The sequence below is a fragment of the Podarcis pityusensis genome (genome assembly GCF_964106645.2).
Source record: "Podarcis pityusensis genome assembly, chromosome: 15".
Lineage (NCBI taxonomy): Eukaryota > Metazoa > Chordata > Lepidosauria > Squamata > Lacertidae > Podarcis > Podarcis pityusensis.
Window position 1 is genome coordinate 26,711,704 of NC_138040.1, and position 18,838 is coordinate 26,730,541.

Sequence of the window (18,838 nt, forward strand, 5' to 3'; positions counted from 1 at the left end):
CAAAACACTCCTACCCTCATTTGCAAAACTGTGTATCAGTATTATAAAAATGAGATTCTTTGAATGTTATTTATATCCTGTCTCAGTTGCTGAAATGCTGTTCACTTTGGCTAGCCTTTGGTTTATTGTACCTAGCACACTATCACATAAAATCTCTAGCTCTGTGATATAAAAACTGCCCTTTTCTGCTTCTTCTTTTCTTCCTCTTCTCCTTGTCTTGTCCTAAGGGAACTACTACTTAATACAGGTTTTATATTTCCAAAATAAGTGTTTTTCTCCCCAGTTTTTCTCTATGGTGGCATCAGTATAGAAAAATCTGAAGCTTTATCAGAGTGACATATCTGTAATCTAATTAATTTTCTGCTCCAGCTTCTCCCCACACACTTTTAAACAAAATGAGGGAGAAGATAAAGGTACAAATACAGTGATTATGCCACCATTTTGTTATGAAAAGATTACTGAAAGCTGTTCAAGGATATAATATGGAAATAAAAAAACCTATATTCATCATTTATGTAGAACACTAGTATATAGTGATTCTCACATAACTCTCCACTCCAGACATCAGACTGAAATATATTTACAATTTCACAAACTACTTCACATGGATGGTTCACTGGGTGACTTTGTTAAGATTCAAATACGTATTATTTTAAGAAATCCCCTTGTAAAAGCAGAAAGGAATTGTCAGTCATTGTGATGTATTTATTGTTCTAATATTGTCTGACCCGTATCTAATCAGCTTCAAATTTTGTCTGAATGTGTCTTTGCTGTTTCATGCAGCATAAGCTAAATTGTTCAAAATTGCCAGTCCCATAATTTGCTGTACAATTCTCTATAAGTCCTAGGTATTTGGTTTATTTCCCAGTGTTTTGGAGAAACAATTCTAGTTGTCACAATCATATAAAAGAGGAGAGTTGCCTTATCCTTTGTCATCTGTCCTTTACTGTATGACTGCATCCTGTGCACTCCCATGGCTGATTTGTAAAGCTGTGTACACACCATGTTAGCCCCAGTCCACATCTATCTTGTACTTTTTTGAGACACGATGCATTTTCATTCTTTTCTCCCCAAATCAACTTCAGTGTTTCAGTTTGAAACATAAGCCACGTGAAGACATCCTTGTTGGGATACTGCCAGGGAGACAAAGTCCATCATGGCCCCCAAGTCGTCTCCGGACGTCCATCGATCTCCCGTAGACACGCAGTATCAGCAGTTAGCGACACGAGCTCCAGAAATAGCTTGCCACATTCCAGAGCCGATGCACGCTCTATCAGCAGATAATGCACAGCGAAAGATGCATGCAGGAGAGCATTATTTACAAGTTTATTCAGCGTTGATCAGAACAAAGAAAACATGACTGCCTGCTTCATTGTCACAGACACAGAGAGAGAAATGAAAGCAAAAAAACACAACATAAACTTCCTGTGAACAGGAAATACGCAGACTCTGTGACTCACAAAGCCTGCTCCCTTTTAAGGTGGAACGGAAATATCCTAACAATCCTTACCCCCTCTCTGCCCACTGGTGTGGACAGACAGCAGATGACATGGAATCCCATGTACACATTGTACTGATGTGTAAATGTGATTTACACAGCAGGGAATAAATAGCCTTGCTGCATTTTAAGCCAGTAATGTTTGCACAGCCTGTGCTGGAAAGAAAACTTTAGGGAAGCCTTTTCCAACCAGGTGTCCTTCAGATGTTTTGAATGACAACTCCCATCAGCCCCAGCATCATAAGGTAATGCTGGGCGAGGGCTGATGGGAACTGTAGTCTAAAACATCTGAAAGGCAGCAGGCCGAGGAAGACTGCCTTAGTATCAGCATAGAGTTTAAAATTTATTGCTTCTTGAATTTCTTTCCTGAATTTCTTTGTTTGTGGTCCTCTGCAGCCGTAGTGCGGCATTTTTTAATTTCCTCTGCTGTCTGCTTTACTTGCAAGGTACAGACAGGGGTTGTACAGGTCATCTGAGAAGACGGGAAGATGATGGTTGTTCTTTGTTTTGGTTTTGCTTTCTGCAGTATCCCCAACTCATTTCGCCTCTACCACCTCGTGAATTAGAACTGGCTTTCCTATTCATGACTTGGAGAAATCTCAATTATTGCTTGGGTCATCCATTTTCATATAAACACGAGTGCAACAAAGCCAGAACTTCAAGGAGAGCAGGCGTCCAGAACAGCCAATCTGTTCTGCAGAGATAAAATGCTGACTTCAGAATTAAATCTTGGCCTAGTTGCACTGCTTTGCAAAAACATTTCTTTTTTATATCTTTCTCAATGTTTTGAAAGTGGTGTACATCATGCCAACTTCTGAGAAAGCCCCCAAATTAAATCTGAGCTGAGCAATTTGTTCAGCATTGAGTCTACATCAAAATGTTACTTTGCCAGAGGGCAGCACCTGGTTTGCATATTTACAGTATTTATTTATTTTTTAAAAAAACATTGTTTGCATATTTGAGTCATAGGAAGTCAACATAAAATATTCCTTTCTTGAGCATGTTGACTACCACTCTATGCAAGTGATGGGTGAGTATCACTTGAATTCTAAGTTCATGAAAGTTAAAAATAAATGACAGAGAAATAAGTATTTCTAAGGGTCTTTTTAAAACAAACAAACCAAAAACCCAATATTACAGTTTTCCTTTTGCCATTCCAATTTAAAACACATCTGTGCAACCACGAGGGATAGAAGATTTGTTTTCCTACAAATATCAGATTTGTAGGATTCTAGCTAGAACATCACATTTACAACAAAAATCATATTATATGATTAACAAATCAGTGTGGCATTTATAATCTATAAAATGATATTAACAACACTAACAAAATAGCAACTAAAAGCTAAGCACTGTTAAGTTCATCCACACGTTCTCCATGTCCCCAAAGACTATGGTCTTTATTAAAATACACATAAAATACACATAATGCCCACTGTTAAGCCAGCTCAGCCAGATACTGGCTGGGGTCCTTGGGTAGTGGGCCGTGGTGGAGATGATGGGGTTCTTGGGCCTACCACTAATGGTAAGGTGGATGCTGACTCTGGGTAGCCTGCCCCGTGGCCCCTTTGATGAAGAAGTTTTAAGCTTAGTTATTAATCTCAGGGTTGTGGGCTTGAGCACCATTTGGGCACAAGATTCCTACATTGCAGAGGGTTGGACTCGATGACCCACGTGGTCCCTTCCAGCTCTATGTCTTTATGATTCTATATGTTGCTCTTGATAATCAGGAGGTCCCTTCCCCCTTGAGGAATTCAGAGACAAGCCTGTCCCTCTAGTACTGAGTTGGTGTAGAAGCCGACCAAGAGGTCCAGCAGTGCCTGCTTGCTCACGATGCTCTTGCTGTGTGGTGGCCCATCCACCAGCAGGTGCTCCAGCTTCTGCCACACCTTGGTGGCAGCAGAGGAGGCTGCTGCTGAGGGCAGGCAAATTTCTATTTGGCTTAGCTTTTCTCTGGTTGGTGTGGTTTGTTATGCTCTTATACTTTGTATTACCCGAGTGGCTTTTATTGATTTGTTTGTTGTTCTTCTTATTTGTCCTTTACTTGCTCGTTGCCCTGGAAGCCATGTGCAGAAGCAGTGGGATGTAAATTTCTGAAGCCTATTACTCAGGGCAGGAGTGAACTCCTTATTTGTCTGACAACTTTTCTATTCCACGCTTAATTGTTTCGTTTTTCTTCCCGTTTCCAGCCAACCTGATTCAAGGCCTGAATTCCACAGACCCTTCTATCCAGGAGAAAGCCATTGCAGACACAGAGAAAAGATTAAACTCCACTGCTGTCAAATGTGAGGATAAGCAGAAGCCCACAGTGGACAGAACATGCATCAATACACGAGCCCCGGTAAGGCTACGCTAATCCCCGTACCCTGATGGTACACGGGACTTTGAACAATTACATCTTGTACTTTTAAGCTATTATATAGCAAACCAGGTGAGACTTCTGTTTACAGGATGCCACTTTTGCCTTTTGTCGAGTTTCTTTTCTTGGAAAAACTATTTAAGGTTTCTCTGTATGCTGCTAATTGCTGTATCATTTCCCAACGTTGCTTAAATGCACATAATATTAAAACAAAATGCCACTGTTACTTGAGAACAGTGTGTGTCAATATTAGGAGAAATAATATCCCTTTTATAGCCCTTTCCTGCTGTTTCCTTGCTTTGATTGTTTGTCTCTGATTATTGTGTTTGCCCATTCTCATTGACAGTTCAGACTGTACTTGGGTGTAGCTGACTGAGGCCTGCATCCACGTTGGCAGCACAGTTAGATGTTAGTAGATTGGCCTATGCCACTTCTGACTGCAATTGAGGGCTGCCATTTTTTACCTTAAAAAAAACCTGCAAGTTGAAAATAGCATTCTAGCCCAGTCTTCTTCTTCTTGTGCTAATTTTCTAAGGGTTTTTTTTTTAATGGCATTCCCTAATTTGTAGCCTGCAGTGCAACAGACCATTCTGTCATTTTTGGGACCCTGTAATCTCACCCTATTTTGCAATCTAAAGACAGTCTGACCATTCTGTGACTATGGGAATCCGTCATCTCATTCCACCCCATTGTTCTGCATGTTTAGATACAGACGGACTAACTTCCTCAATCAGCTGTAGCAAAATTAAACTGGCTCCAATTATGAAACTCACATACTTTTTTATTCTGGGCTAGTAGAAGCTTGACAACCCCCCCCCCCCCGCAAAAAATAAGTAAATCACTGAAAGCAGGAGTTTTCCTCAAACTGGGACGTTAATTATGAAATGTACAACAGCGTGCCATTATTGCTGTTTTAAAGTGCCAGTCCACAATGGCAATTTACCCTATTGAAGTGTCTGCAAAATCCTTCTCCAAATTGATTTTAGTTTCCTAAGCCCCGAATTACTGGGTGGGAGTTTGTTTTGTTTCCTTCCCGTGGCTTTTAATGCTCCTGACGGAATTAATTTTGACAGCTGTTGAAAATGTTCTTCTTTTTGAGGTTATTATAGGTTATTATTATTTTTTAAGTGGCTTTGAAAAATGAGCCTCATTTTCTTTTCATGCAGCAGGTACCATTAAACCCCCCCCACACAGCCAAGCAGTATGTTGCAGCATGCTCTTTTTTCCTCCGAACTTGCAACTAACTTTTTGCTTTGATGCACCTCTTTTAGGATTTGCCAGATCAGCAGGAAACAATGAATCCAGGTAAGCGGCTCAATACGTTGCTCCAGTGTATTTTAAACTGGGAGTACTACAGGAATCTCTGTGATATGCAGGTTAAACAAAGGATGCATACATGTATTGTAAGCAAACTCTAGCCCAGTTTCTACATTTGCCCATGGGTGGGTCTTGAAAGAAAGCCATATCCCAAGAGACTCCTCTGCTGTTTTCATTTGTGGGGACACATGGAATGAAATGGAACAGATCCTGTTCCACAGATTGGCTGCCCGTCTATTGTCAACCTATAGACCGGCTACCCCATCAGATACATACACCTCTGTGAGGACGGAGTGTCATGGTAGTAGCAATTCTGATGTTCTTTGTCAGAGCCCTACGATTAATTGCACATGAGTTAAGGGGTGGGCAGTGTTGACATGTCCTCAGACTCTTTCCCCTTTGCCTTGATTGGCTCCTTGTTCCCTGTATCTAGTTGAGGGACTGGAATGCCAGTTATCTCTACTAATCCTGAGACATCTTATACCATTAAAGCCACTTTTTCTTTTAAATTCCCAAGTCAGAACTGGTTTCATTCATCTACATAACAAGCCCAGATGGCTTGCATCTTCAGTGTGTGAAGAAGTGCTTTTCAGTATCTTTTAATCACTTCATTATGCAGAAACTAGAAAGACCCTGTCGCCTAGAAATGTGGGTTTTTTGAAATGTAGGGATTAAAATCACTATCAGCGCTATGGGTCTCTGTTTAAATGGAAGCTTATTACCCCTGTTCTGATTTGATGTCACATTAATGAAACAGCCCTTTTCAATTTCCATTTCACATCTCAGATATGGCTTTGCTCTTCAATTTTACCTTCATCTTTCCCCTTTCCAAAGCGATCAAGCTCTTTTTGTTTGATTGAACTTGCATCTCCACTTTCTTGGCTTTTAGAGAGTTTCATGGCCGTTTTAGAAAAGGATGCCAAAGAGCGAGCAAGGAAAAGGAAGCACAATGAAGCCTTAGCAAACGGTAACAGTTTGGTTTTGACATGTCAGGGGAAGGGATGGGAGCTGTCTAGAAAGAAACCTTGGTTTTATGTGATGAAGCTGTTCTATTTTATTTATTATTTATTTTACAGATTTATAAACCACTGTGCCAAAGCTATTGAAGTGCTGCTGAAGAAATACAACCTGTGCCGTTAATAATGATTGTGCAACCTGTACAGCACATAGGCGACAATTATTCACACAATTAATATTCTTGTTCACCATTTATCAGATTTGTGAGAATAAGACAACTACTTACAAAATCCCCTGAAAACTTATAAGCTATGTAAAATAAAGTGAACTTGCAGTATCAGATTTTACTAAGTTCTTACAACTTCTTGACTCAATTTTTGTTTTTTCTTGTTTTTAGGTAAGTTCAAGAAGAAGGTAGGTAATTGACAGGGCCAGTTTATTGGGGTTGGCTGATAGTCCACTCCCTGAGCACAGTTTTCTGGGCTTCCTCAGTAGTCTTAAGCTTTTCAGTTCTTTATGCTTAAGCCAAGAAATTGTTTCTATAACTACATTTAGCGCTAATAGACACATTAATGGCTCAAGACTACTGAGGACGAAATAGCAGCTCTTCAACTTTATGGATTGCTAGGGCGAAACAGGGATAGAACGCTGGCACCCTGTCTTTCATCTGCACTTCACAGCTACCAGGAACATCGCTACCTTCTTGAACTTACCTAAAAAACAAGAAAAAACAAAAATTGCGTCAAGAAGTTGTAAGAACTTAGTAAAATCTGATACTGCAAGTTCACTTTATTTTAGATAACATAAGTTTTTATGGCATTTTGTAAGTAGTTGTCTTATTCTCACAAATCTGATAAATGGTGAAAAAATTTTTTTGAACAAGAATATTAATTGTGTGAATAATTGTCGCCTATATGCTGTACGGGTTGCACAAAGCTATTGAAGTAGCATACCATGAGATAAAATAGAAAAGATAATAAAAACCAGTGCTACAGTTGTACACATAAGATTTCATAAAATGTCTGGGTCACACCTCAGGCTACAGAAGGAGGGTCCTGCCACCACAGATTCTGTGAACAGCACTGATAAGGCATAGTCAAAGAATAATTGATCATTTGACTGCTCATGTATCTTCAAATATAGTTTACGGTGGTCAAATATTTAATAACATCAGGTTATTACAGCTCAGCAACGGCAACGAGAGTTGATGAAAGTTTTAACAGGATATGAGAATCTTGCAGCTCAAGTCCTAGTTGTTTATTGTGAATCAGGATGTTGTTCATACCCCCCACCCCACCTACTTTCCAACCAACATTCTGGGTCTTACCTAACAAAGGCTTTTTATGCATCTGGTTATCATTTCCACAGCACTGAAAGAAAAAGGGAACGATGCTTTCAGCAAAGGGGACTATGCACTGGCTATTCAGAAGTACACTGAAGGCCTCAAGAAGCAAAAGGATATGCAGGTGCTATACACCAACAGAGCACAGGTCAGTGTGGGGCAAGAACGACAAATGGTGGCCACTCTATCCCCACAGCAGGTAGTTGATTTGGTGATCTAATCTTGAGTTTGAATATAACCAGTGCTAAAGATAAAGCCATAGATTCATGGTTGCAATTGAAACAGACCACCTGGTTTATTGGTAAACGATGCTTTATCTGGAAAATAATATTATTTTCACATTGGAAGATTATGAACTTGGAAGGAAAACATGGCAATGTTATTCTAGTCATTTCTAACATTGGGTCACCAACTCCTGCCTGATCTCCTGCATTTGAAATGCATTCATTTTCTTTATGCATTGCATGGTCCCCAGGACTGTATGGCCTTGGCTTACTTTTGCCCTCCTAGTACCCACCTATCTGCCAACACATCGCCTGCTTCTCTCATGAGAATTGCACAGCTGAGCATCAGTGATGCCCGTTTTCAGGCAAATTTTGACTTTGGGAATTGGCATAGGGGCATTTTCCATTTCCATCACAACATTTTCTGGTGCCCCACAGAATTGTCTAAATTAGCATGTTTATTTAGCAAGCAGTGCTAACCACTGAAACTTTCAGGCTTGCCAGATATTGTATTTGCGATTTCAAATTACGTCCAATCATGTGCAGTAGTCAGAAGCATCATCTGCTTATGCAATCTGGGACCTGGATATTCGAAAGGTTTCCTCTGCCTATGTGAAACCATCCCAATGCCCTTTTAAAATGTGTTGGGCTATTGGGTTGTAGTTTTTATTTTGATTATGTATTTTGTGGTTTTATATTCTGTTTTTATTTTGGGAAATGGCCTGAGACCTGCGGGCATAGGGCAGTATATAAATTCCAATAATAATAATAATAATAATAATAATATCATCCAAGGTTGCCATTTCAGGTCCCCTGCCCCATGCCCTGCCAAAAAGAAATCAGACTCTCTGGGCTTGTGCCAGAGATTGGGCCTTCTCCATGCTGGCACTAAGATTTTGCAATTCCCTCCCCAGGGATATCCAACAAGCCACATCTTTGTCTATTTTTACATGGACTTTAAAAACATCATTGTCCCTAAATGTTTTTTTTAATGTTTGTTTGTTATTGGTTACTTTCTTTTTATGCTGTGCTGCTTTATTAATTGTGAGATTTTGTTGCTTTTATTATTTTAATTGTAAATTGTCATTCAGCGAATCTGTTCTTAAAAGGTGGGATATGCATATGTGTCAGGGAACTGCCATCGGAAGGAAGGGAGGTGAAAGGGCTCACACAGGTTGGGAGAGACTCAGCAGCTGAAGAGGGAACCAGTAGGGGGAGAGGAGCTGAGCTGAGGGAAAGTGAGCTGGAGGGATGGCTCAGAGACACTTCCAGCGAAAACAGTGGGGAGGTTTCAGGACCTCCTGTAGGGACACCCACTCCTCGCCGGAAACTGTCACGCAGAGAGTCCAGAAGACGTGTTTCCGTTAAGGAGCTTTTATGTTGGAAGCGATTCCGAAAGCAACCACTGTCGGAATCTGCTAGTGACTAGAGGAGCCATGTCTGAGGGGCTCCGTCACAGACAGAGGTTTGTGGACTTGAACAAACTCTGAGGGGATACGATTTTACGCACAAGCAGCTCATCATCCCATCACAATATGTAAAGTAAAGAAATCAATAAATTGTGCTAGTTCTTATGGATACATAAGAAGGATGCATATATAAGAGGCATGACAGGTTCAAAAGAAAAGTATAGATTGGCGGGATTACCGGTAGTATAGCACAGTGGGTTTTAAAAAGGGGTGGTATTCAGCTAAGTTTTGAATACACTGTTGTTTACATTAGTCTGTCTCGAGAGATAATGGAGTGCACCTCTGGGGGTGAAGTCAAACCACTGTGTTAGCAACACCAACATGACCTCCCTGGAGTGCAATCCTAGGCAGTGTGTCGTCATCTTCTTCTTCTTCTTCTTCTTCTTCTTCTTCTTCTTCTTCGGCAATCACTCGTAGTCGAGTAAGATTGTTTTCCATAAACACGATTTTAACAATGAGTCTGTAAGTGACTGTGGAGGGCAGTTGTGTGTATGGAGGTCCTGGTCTACCCAGACGACAAGGCCCTCATCTTGGCCTCGCTGATGTGGTCCAAAGGGGAAAAAAGAGCAATACGTTTGGCACCAGCTTGACTGTAGGAGTTGACAGAAGGAGGCGTACAAGGAGCCATGCATCCGTTTTGGAGACTCCACTCCAGATTTGTGTAGGGTTTAATCCTTAGCCTTTTCTTTTCCCAAAGATATCCTGTAGTGTAGTGGTGGTTTAGGATCAGTGTTTCCTTCTCCTACCTTCCCAGGTTGATGAGCCCCATCTGCCCCTTTCTTCCCTCTGCACACAGCAGGTGTAGTAGCTGCCTTTTTAACAGTTTGACCCACTATTAGTTTCATCTGCTCAATCTGCCAGAGTCTGTCTTCACATGCAGGGGAAGTCCCTAACTAACCAAGGGTTACCCTCACCTGGTTGACCAGTCGAAGTCGTATCTCAGGGTGTGGCTTCTGTCACATGCTGACAGCTTCTAGGTGCCACAGGTGATAGCTGAGTGCAGGATGAAGACCAAAGGTAAAACTCAAAGTGTTTGCCAACCAATTTCCAACCAATACCCTTTTGGAGGCACAAGTAATTCAGCTAAATGTGCATTACAGTTGCTCCTTTGAAATGTAGCCAGACCTTCAGCACCTTCTAATGGGAACATAGACATAGTCTTTGTGGGCCTTTCTAGAGTCTAAGCATGTTCGAAATGAGCTACAAGCAGCTCTGTGCAATTCTTGCGTCACCTTTCACATTCCTTATAATAGGATTTGATGTGCTTCATTTCTTGCCATGTTCTCAACAATGAATATTAATAGGATATCTAGGAGAAAATATGGTCGAAAGTTACTGGCAGAATATTGCAGACTCTGCTCTTTGACAAAACTCATTCAATTCCACTTATCCTGCATTCTGCTCTGTTAAAGGGGATGCAACTCAGGCATGCTACATGGCTACTGCTGACATCCTGAAAGATGCTAAAAAATGAAGCCAAATTCTCTGGTACAAAAGTGGTGTAAGACAGTGTGCATCTGTGGCTCCTTGGGGGCTCTTAAAATATCAGAGTCCTTAGATATTTGTGTGTGTGTGTGTGTGTGTGTGTGTGTGTGTTCCAGAGTATCCATTAGAAGGTGAACCAAGCTTTCCTGGTCCCAACATGTCATAGGGTTGGGGAGCTGACAGGCTTTACACACTGGAAAGCATGGGGTGTGTCGGGGCAAGTTGCTTCCCTTCCCTTGGGGTATATCTTGGTCACCAGGTTGTCCACTACAGTGCCTAACTGGCAGCATAAAAACTCCAGGACACATTATTTGAAAGCTCACAAAGTGCCACTGCTCATCCTTCATAAAGAACTGTATGCACTTCACATCATGAGTGGAACTCTCCAGATCTGTACTGTCATTTTGTCAAGCATTTTAAGAGGCTATTACATCATGTGGTTGGTCACGAACTCTTAGATTCATCTCTCACAGGACAGCCAACTGATGCAAAACACATCTGTAATATTGTAGTTTTGACCTGCAGCTTTTTGAAGAGTCGGATTCCTCTGATTTAGGACTTTAACTCTTAAATGCCTTTGTAGGAGGAACAGCTTCTGTTCTAATTAATGGTGCTTTTGACAATAATTGAAACAGGGCTGGAATTCATTGCCTTAAACCCAGAGGCATAGAGGACCCTTTCTGATCATGGGTTCAATGCTTTTTGACCTCTCCCTGTTTTCTCTGGTTTAATTTAATTGAAGACTCTGTGAAGGTGTGCCTGGGAGAGTAAGGAGCATCTCTCAAGGGTTACTTTTTGTAGCCTTTCCAGAGTGTGTGCAGGTTTTATCACTTTAATTGAGTTTAATTAATTAGCTGAGATCAGTTGAATACTTTGAACAAGGAAAGATTCACAAAAATGACCTGGCCTTTAGTTAGCAACTGTACTTCAACTTATAGTCCTCTGTCGATCCATTTTGTTTCAGGCCTACATCAAGTTGCAAGACTATGAAAAAGCTATCAGTGACTGTGACTGGGCTTTAAGGGTAAGAGACCCCCTACATTTCTCAGCTGGCCAGTGCTGAAGAGGGAAAGTGTTGGGTACATTCAGCCTAGTGATGTGTGAATGAGACAATACAGGTGATGGAGGGACTGGGTAGATCCATCTTCCAAGCTATTAAATACAAACCAACCATTAAAAGAAAAAAGTACCCCAAGGAAAGTTTAGGCAGCCAGATGAGCCACTTTTCATGGCACAGGGAGGTAGTAGCTATTCTAGAGCATTGTGAGAAAACTCTCACGCTTTTCCAAACCTCTGTGCTTAACAACCCTTTGTTGCCATGAACCTCTCTGTTGCTTTGTGATGGCACTTACAGATGATAGTCAGGCCAGGTAGATGAGGATCTGCACTTGGATCAAGGGGTCCTTGCTGTTAGGCAACCCAGTCACTCTCTCAAACCATATTGCTGGTGGTAACATGGCTATCATGACTAAGCTACTAGTCTTGAATATATTACTTCCCTTACCAGTTGTTGGCTATCACAAATGGGGAGAGTTCCATTACTCTCATACCTTACTGGTGGGCTTCCCAGAGGTATTTGGATGACCTCTGAGAACAGGATGCTAGACTAGATGCACCATCTAGTCCAGTAGATGTTCACATGCCTGTTCTATAAAATGGAAATCTCAGGAGGTCAAAATGTGCTGAAGATTCCAAAATTATTCGCAATTAAAGAAAGGTGTTGCATTGGTTATGATTACTGGATTAAAATTAAGTCCTATGCTTCCTTAAGAGACACTGAGTTGTCTTCCTGGACACAGTTTCTGACTTTTCATTAAAAACCTAAATGAGATGCTAGATGTCCCAGAGCAGAGAGGTTTAACATTTATATCTCTCCTTTATGGAACAAATCTCCCAATTTCTCATTTGTTTCAATTCAAATATTTAATTAAAGACTGATATAATTCATGATAAATTAATTATCTTGTGACACTTTCTAAGATATGTGTAAAACTTGAAGATTAATATTCTTGTTCAGTTCCCCGAGCATATGTGACATTGACATATTCACTTGACACCCGGAACAAGGAAGAGCTGAACGATGATGCATTTTAAGTGATTTTTTAAAAATCCTGATTTCCATTAAGCAGTGCATTGCTGACAAAGCTCAATTGTGTCACCTCAGATATATTAAGATATTCATGAGTTTGTGGCATTCACTTAAGGCAGAAGAGACCAGCTGATCCACTGCCATTTGAAATCTGATTTTCTTGGTTCTTTAAAAAGCCCACAAAACTTATACTGGAGTACAGGAAGTCAGAATACTGTTCCAGCTAGCTCAGTATTGTCTACACTGTCATTTGCTTTCGGGGTTTCAGGCAGCGGGTGTTCCCAGCCCTCCCTAGAGATGGAACCGCAGACCTTCTGCATGCAAAACAGATGCTGTTCCGTGAGCTGGGGCTCTTTCCTCCAATCAGCAAGGGCCTGTTTCCACTCTCATCAGTATTTATGCAGTCACCCTGTGAGATTCACTCAGCCATAGGCTCCCGTATGACCACCTGGAGTGATTCCTCAGGCATTTGTGCTCCTTGGCCTGCCAAGGTGGCACCCTGTATTTTCCCTGGAGGATTCCTATGCTAGGGTTCCATAGAATGTCTTACAGCTTGTCCCTCCACAGAGCTGGAAGAGGAGTTATGCCAGGCAACTCTTTCCTGGATTGCCTGGGAAATGCACTCCAGCTGCTACTTCCCATGTAGTCAGCTTGCTTATTAGTTGCAGATTAAAGTGCTCTTCCAAGAGGTCCTCTATGTTGTATGTGGGTGGGAGTGATGTTGCTGTTTTTGGCTGAGAATCTGCAGTTTCACAGCCGTAGGGTTAATCTGGTTGTGCATTTCCCCAACTCAGTTCCTTTCTCTTTGTCCTTTCTCGATGAATAATTTCTGCTTATTTTGTCAGGGTTCCAAGGGTATAGCCCTATATCCTGATCTGACTAGGATTTTTCATCTCCCGCCAGTCTTTACTGGCTTTTGACATTCTGTGTTTGGGGCTGTTCACTCCCCAAAGCCAGAAGGCACATTAACGCCACTTCTTGCAGCCCTGCCTGTCAGTGGATGTTGAGTGAATGTTGTCCTTGGCTGTGATCCTGTAAGTACCTGCAGCCAAAATCTCCTTTGTCTTCCAATGTTGGTGTTGCTGTCCCAGTCATTTGCCTTTAAGATGAGAAGAAAGACTAATGTCCACTTAGGATTTGAAGCCTTGAAAGCTTTCTGAAAGATTGTTTTTCCTGCCACTTGTAATATCATAAGTGATGTTGATTTAGCGGGGTGAGGGTGGAAGCACTAGACAGCAGGCCAGCAAAGGTGCAGCAAAACATCTGCTTTCCCCAAAAGTCTGGTGAGTATCTGTCAGTATAAGTGATGACCACATTTCAGTATAATTTCCTGCCAGGGTGGCTGAACAGCGTTTTAGATGTCCTGATAGCAGACACCTTTAAGAATTAGATCAATCTGGGAGCCCATCAGTTTGTTGTTGCAGCTTACTTGGAGACTCTGCAGATGTGAGATTTGGATTGTGGGACCAGCCGTTTGACCTTGACTTTGAACAGAAATGTGTTGGCAGGAAGGTTTGGTGTCTGCCCTTGGCATGACTAATGCTTTGCTGGAGCAGCTGCATGAGAAAATGAACTTGATGCATGAAAAATTGGACCTGATGAGTGCTGTGGCCAGTGAATATGATTTAACAGGGAATAAGGATAAAGAAGTTATACAGCGATCAATTCAGGAACCTGGTTTGACAAGGCAAGTCCAAGGGCAGATGGAGAAAGAAGAGGCAGTGATTACTCCTCAAACAACACAAATGGAAAGATCCAAAGTCCTGCAGGAACAAAAGCTACTGTGTTGGAAGATTGAACTTGGAGACTGCCGGGAAGTATTTGAAGTCAAGGAAGCTTTTAACTCTAGTGGGACTATGAAACAGGTGAACAACTATCTTCTGGATAAATATTTTTTGGATTACAAAGATGAAGACGGGGAGTGGGACTGGGGGGAAGGGGCCAATCTGATGAAGGAAAATGGAAACTATTACCGGATGGAACCCTCCGGAGACCCACTCCCCAAGAAACCAACAATTGACAAAGAAGTGCGCAAGCACAAACAGGAACAAAAAAGTTTGCAGAAGGGGCCTAGAAGAGATTTAAGGGCCTCGGACATTAGAACACCAGATTGATGGACTGGATGTAATGGACAGAAAGGACTGACATGACCCGAAACCAGGAAGAAGGGACGTTGGATAAAAATTAGAGATATCAAGGGAAATTCTTTTTTTAATTTTGGAATTACTGCAACATTAATGAAATTTGAGGGAATATGCTGGAAAGGAATTAAATTGGCTTTAGTAGAAATGATTTTAAGGAGATATGTATGAATATGATGTAAATTTTGAAAATTTAAGATTTTTAAGATAAGATAAGGTTAAAGAGATTGAATAACAGACTATATTAAAAGATGGAAAGGTTATTTTGATTAATAAATAAGAGAGATTGTGAAGATTAATCATTTAAATTAAAATTGAGAAACATGGGAAGAATTTGCTGAAATAACGAATTAAACTAGAATACAAAAAGGGAGGTGTGAGGAGGTTCAAGAATTAAGCAAATGAAAAGTTGCAATCTGAGATTTGTATCTTTCTTCTTTCTTTTTTGGGTTTTTTCCTCTTGTTCTATTTTTTGCTGTATATTTTTCCTCTTTTTTCTTTTTTTCTTTTTTTTCCTCTGTGTTTCTTGTTTTTCTTTTTGTGTTTATGTATTGATGAAATTTTGAATAAATATCACTCAAAAAAAAAAAAAAAGAATTAGATCAATCTATTTGATTTAACTTCTTGGGCCCCAAGAGAAGCATTGCTGCCTTCTAATTACAACATACCTGCTGCACAGGTTCACCGTTCTGTGCTCAGGGCTTGAAAAAGAAACACGACAACAGACCATTACCAGCTCTTCAACTGCCAGTCCATGGTTTCCCAAACTTGGGTCTCCTCCTCTTTTTGGACTACAACTCCCATCATCCCTAGTTAGCAGGACCAGTGGTCAGAGATGATGGGAATTATAGTTCAAAAACTGTTGGAGACCCACGTTTGGGAAACCCTGTTTCAGTCAATCTGGAGACATTTTCAAGTGGCTAGAATGTGGTTTCTTAAAAACTTTGTTGGCTGCCTTGTGTTTTGAATCATGGCCAAAGTCCAGGCTCCTTAGCATCCTGCAGTGGCATTCCTTCTAAGGGTGGTAGGCAGTTGGTTAGCATGGCATTTCCCTATGAGTCTGGGAAAAGCTGGAACTCAAGGGCAGAGCACATACCTTGCATAGATGAGGTCCCAGGTTCAATCCCCAACAGCATCACAAGGTAGGGCTAAGAACGTCCCTTGCCTGAAACCCTACTAGTCAGTGTGACTGGGTGGGCCAATAGTCTGACATGGTATAAGGCAGCTTCCTGTGTACCTGGACTTTGTCCTGGCTTGGTGGGACACTTTATTATAAGATAGTACTCTAAAGGTACGGAACAACTGTCAGTTTGTAGTAATTGACTGTTGCCGTTATTGTGTAGTGCCAGGTCAATAGTGGAGACCGATAGCTGAAGGCTTAACTGAATAATTCTGTTCAATACAGTGTGATGAAAAATGCATCAAAGCTCTCTTCCACATGGGGAAAGCATATTTGGCCCAGAAGCAGTACAGTAAGGTAAGACCTGTTGACTTTTAGGCATTCATATCTGTTCTATTCCAGTTTAAACATTCATTTAGACAGTTATCCAGAATTCTCTTGGTTTTCACACGGCTGACTTCTGTTTGTTCTTACATGCTTATATGTTTTTAGAAAGAAAGGTGAGCGCCAAAAAGAAGGTATGCTAAGCAGCCTGGTCCTGATGAAATCATGTTCAGAATGTGTAGGTTTGCTGCTTTTGCAGTTAACTTGCTGACAAAAATGTTGCAAAGCTTTTTTATGGGTTTTATTTTAAATCACTGGTTGTCTCTATTCTAAAAGGAAAGGAGTTGATCCATGTCTGGGTTGGAGATACCCAGGAGAAAAAGTAGAATTTCCTTTCTAGTGCCTGTCTACAGGAATGTTTGATAATGAATAGATTCAGATCAGGCAGGGAGGGGAAAATGTAACCCTTTCTTGCCCTTCTTTAAATTTAACCTATTTCCTCTGAAGTCAGTATTTGCATTGGGAGGAAATCCCCCATTGATGGATCTCCTGTAATTGTCCCTCCTGTAAAATCTTGCCCTTTTTCTTTCAGTCCAGAGAATGCTACCTGAAGATTTTAGACATTGATCCTGGAAAGGAGAAGCTGTGCAAAGGTAAGGAGTATAAAGAGCCTTTCACTTTCCTGCTGCTGTCATCCTGCTGTCGACTTTAAACTAACTTCCTGAATTTTGAAACACGATGTTTGTACTTTTGGCTTGCTGCTACTTAAGCACCAGGACCCGACACTTAATTGGAACACCGTGCTTTACGTTCACTGAAATCCGTTCCATTAGTTTTTGCTATAGGTTATGTGTCCTGTTTAGGTCTACATCCCCCACCCCTTTGGACTTTCAGACTACATACACCAAGTAGACCTGGAGGAGAAAAGGCAGCACGAGGAGGAGAGGGCCATGGAGGAGCTTGAATCTGGAAAACACACAGCTGTGTCGGTGAAGGAGTTGCTCCAGAAGCTCCGCATCCCTGATGAGAACATTCTGTACTATGCGGATGGGATTAGGCTTCTGACTGCATTGATGCAAGACTGTGAGTACCCCCAGGATGTGCATATAAGTAGCAGGCCTCATGTTTGAGAGGTGCTCAGCACTTGTGACCTGAAATGCTGCTTACTGAAAGCCTCAAAGAACACTGTTTTGAGTGGTTTGTGCTATGCTGCTTGCTGCTCCCTCTGTCAGCCCTGACTTTAGTGATCTTGTTTCTTATCTCTGGGTATTGGGTGAGCATGTCATGATACTTCTCTGACATGATTATCTTTGAATTTGTTACAGGCACTGAGCAAGCCTTATTTAGGACAAACAATGGCTTCAGTATCATCAATGACAACGCAGTCGTACAACGGTAAGGTCTCTCAGGTGAAGAGAACAGAAGGGTGTTACAGGCCAGAGCAATAGCAAGTCTATTTCCAAGAAACACAATCGCCCGTATGAAATTCAGATGGGCTGATCATCCGATAATGTGGCAGCCAGTTGCAAAGTTTTACTGACTTCTAGGTGACCCTTTGCACACACACAAAAATCTGCTCTTTTGGATGTGTAAAGGAAAATTGACTTTGGTGCATCCTCCATGCTCCTTCTGAAGGCTTAGTCTTTTTAATTTGTCAAGCCTGTGGGCAAGTGTAGGTTAGGAAAGCATAACATAAAAGGGTATCAGATCTAGGAGTTCTAAAGCACCACATTCACCCAAGGCGGAAGACCTCCACTAGTTTCAGCCAAAGGCAGTGTACACTTTGCTGATTTTCACCAGGAAGGGATTTCAGGCCCCCTTTGCTCTAACTGCTGGAACTTTTTCTCAGTATCTCTTTAATGTTTTTAGAATCAAAGCAGAGGATCTTCCTGCAGGATTTATGAGCTCCTTGCTTCATAGTGTTTCATTTTTGCAATGTGCTAAGTTGTACTTCTTGAAAAGCGATAACTCTGGTGACTTTAAGTGCTACTCTCAGCTGCCTAAATCTGACGCCTGGAGGAGATCAAAGACATTTGTTCACTGCTGATTTCTTTTTAATTCTTTCGGAAAACAGAACAAAGAGAGATCCAGGGGAGCTGTAAGTGGAATGAGTGAATGCGAGCAAAAGCCGTCTGTGCAAAATGTAATAGTAACTTGAATGGTATCTTGAAGTCTGCAGTGATTCAATCCATTAGGATGGGAAGAATCTTTTAATGGCCTTCTGGGAGAAAACAGGAGGCCTCTTGTAAGGCACCTGGAGAAATGTTAAAGCTTAGAACTGAGGTATAAGAACATAGGGAGCTGCCTTATATTGAGAAAGACCATCAGTTTTTGCTTTCTAAGTAGACAGATAAAATCCTGCACTCTCTGCTGGTGTGGCCCTGAGTGGTGTGGGGGGAACAATTTTTTTGCCAGCATAACATTGCTGTGTAAATAAATACATGGCCTGGCTGGGCAACATCCAGCCTGAGAAAGCACCTTTCATGATTCAAAAGCCTGCACCAATGTTTTAA

General features: G+C 41.3%; 1 protein-coding gene across 7 annotated transcripts in view; it reads left to right on the top strand.

Moving 5' to 3' along the window:
- TTC12 (tetratricopeptide repeat domain 12) overlaps window positions 1-18,838 on the top strand; it is a 48,012-nt gene that overhangs the window by 6,110 nt on the left and 23,064 nt on the right. For 5 of the 7 annotated variants that reach the window (XM_080983475.1, XM_080983480.1, XM_080983481.1 and 2 more), the window contains exons 3-11: window positions 3,688-3,839; window positions 5,129-5,162; window positions 6,064-6,141; window positions 7,500-7,621; window positions 11,616-11,675; window positions 16,287-16,358; window positions 16,918-16,978; window positions 17,220-17,408; window positions 17,651-17,720. In XM_080983475.1, coding sequence (XP_080839601.1) covers window positions 3,688-3,839; window positions 5,129-5,162; window positions 6,064-6,141; window positions 7,500-7,621; window positions 11,616-11,675; window positions 16,287-16,358; window positions 16,918-16,978; window positions 17,220-17,408; window positions 17,651-17,720 — 838 coding nt within the window. The remainder of the gene's footprint in view (window positions 1-3,687; window positions 3,840-5,128; window positions 5,163-6,063; window positions 6,142-7,499; window positions 7,622-11,615; window positions 11,676-16,286; window positions 16,359-16,917; window positions 16,979-17,219; window positions 17,409-17,650; window positions 17,721-18,838) is intronic. The other 2 variants (XM_080983478.1, XM_080983477.1) reach the window with 2 other exon arrangements.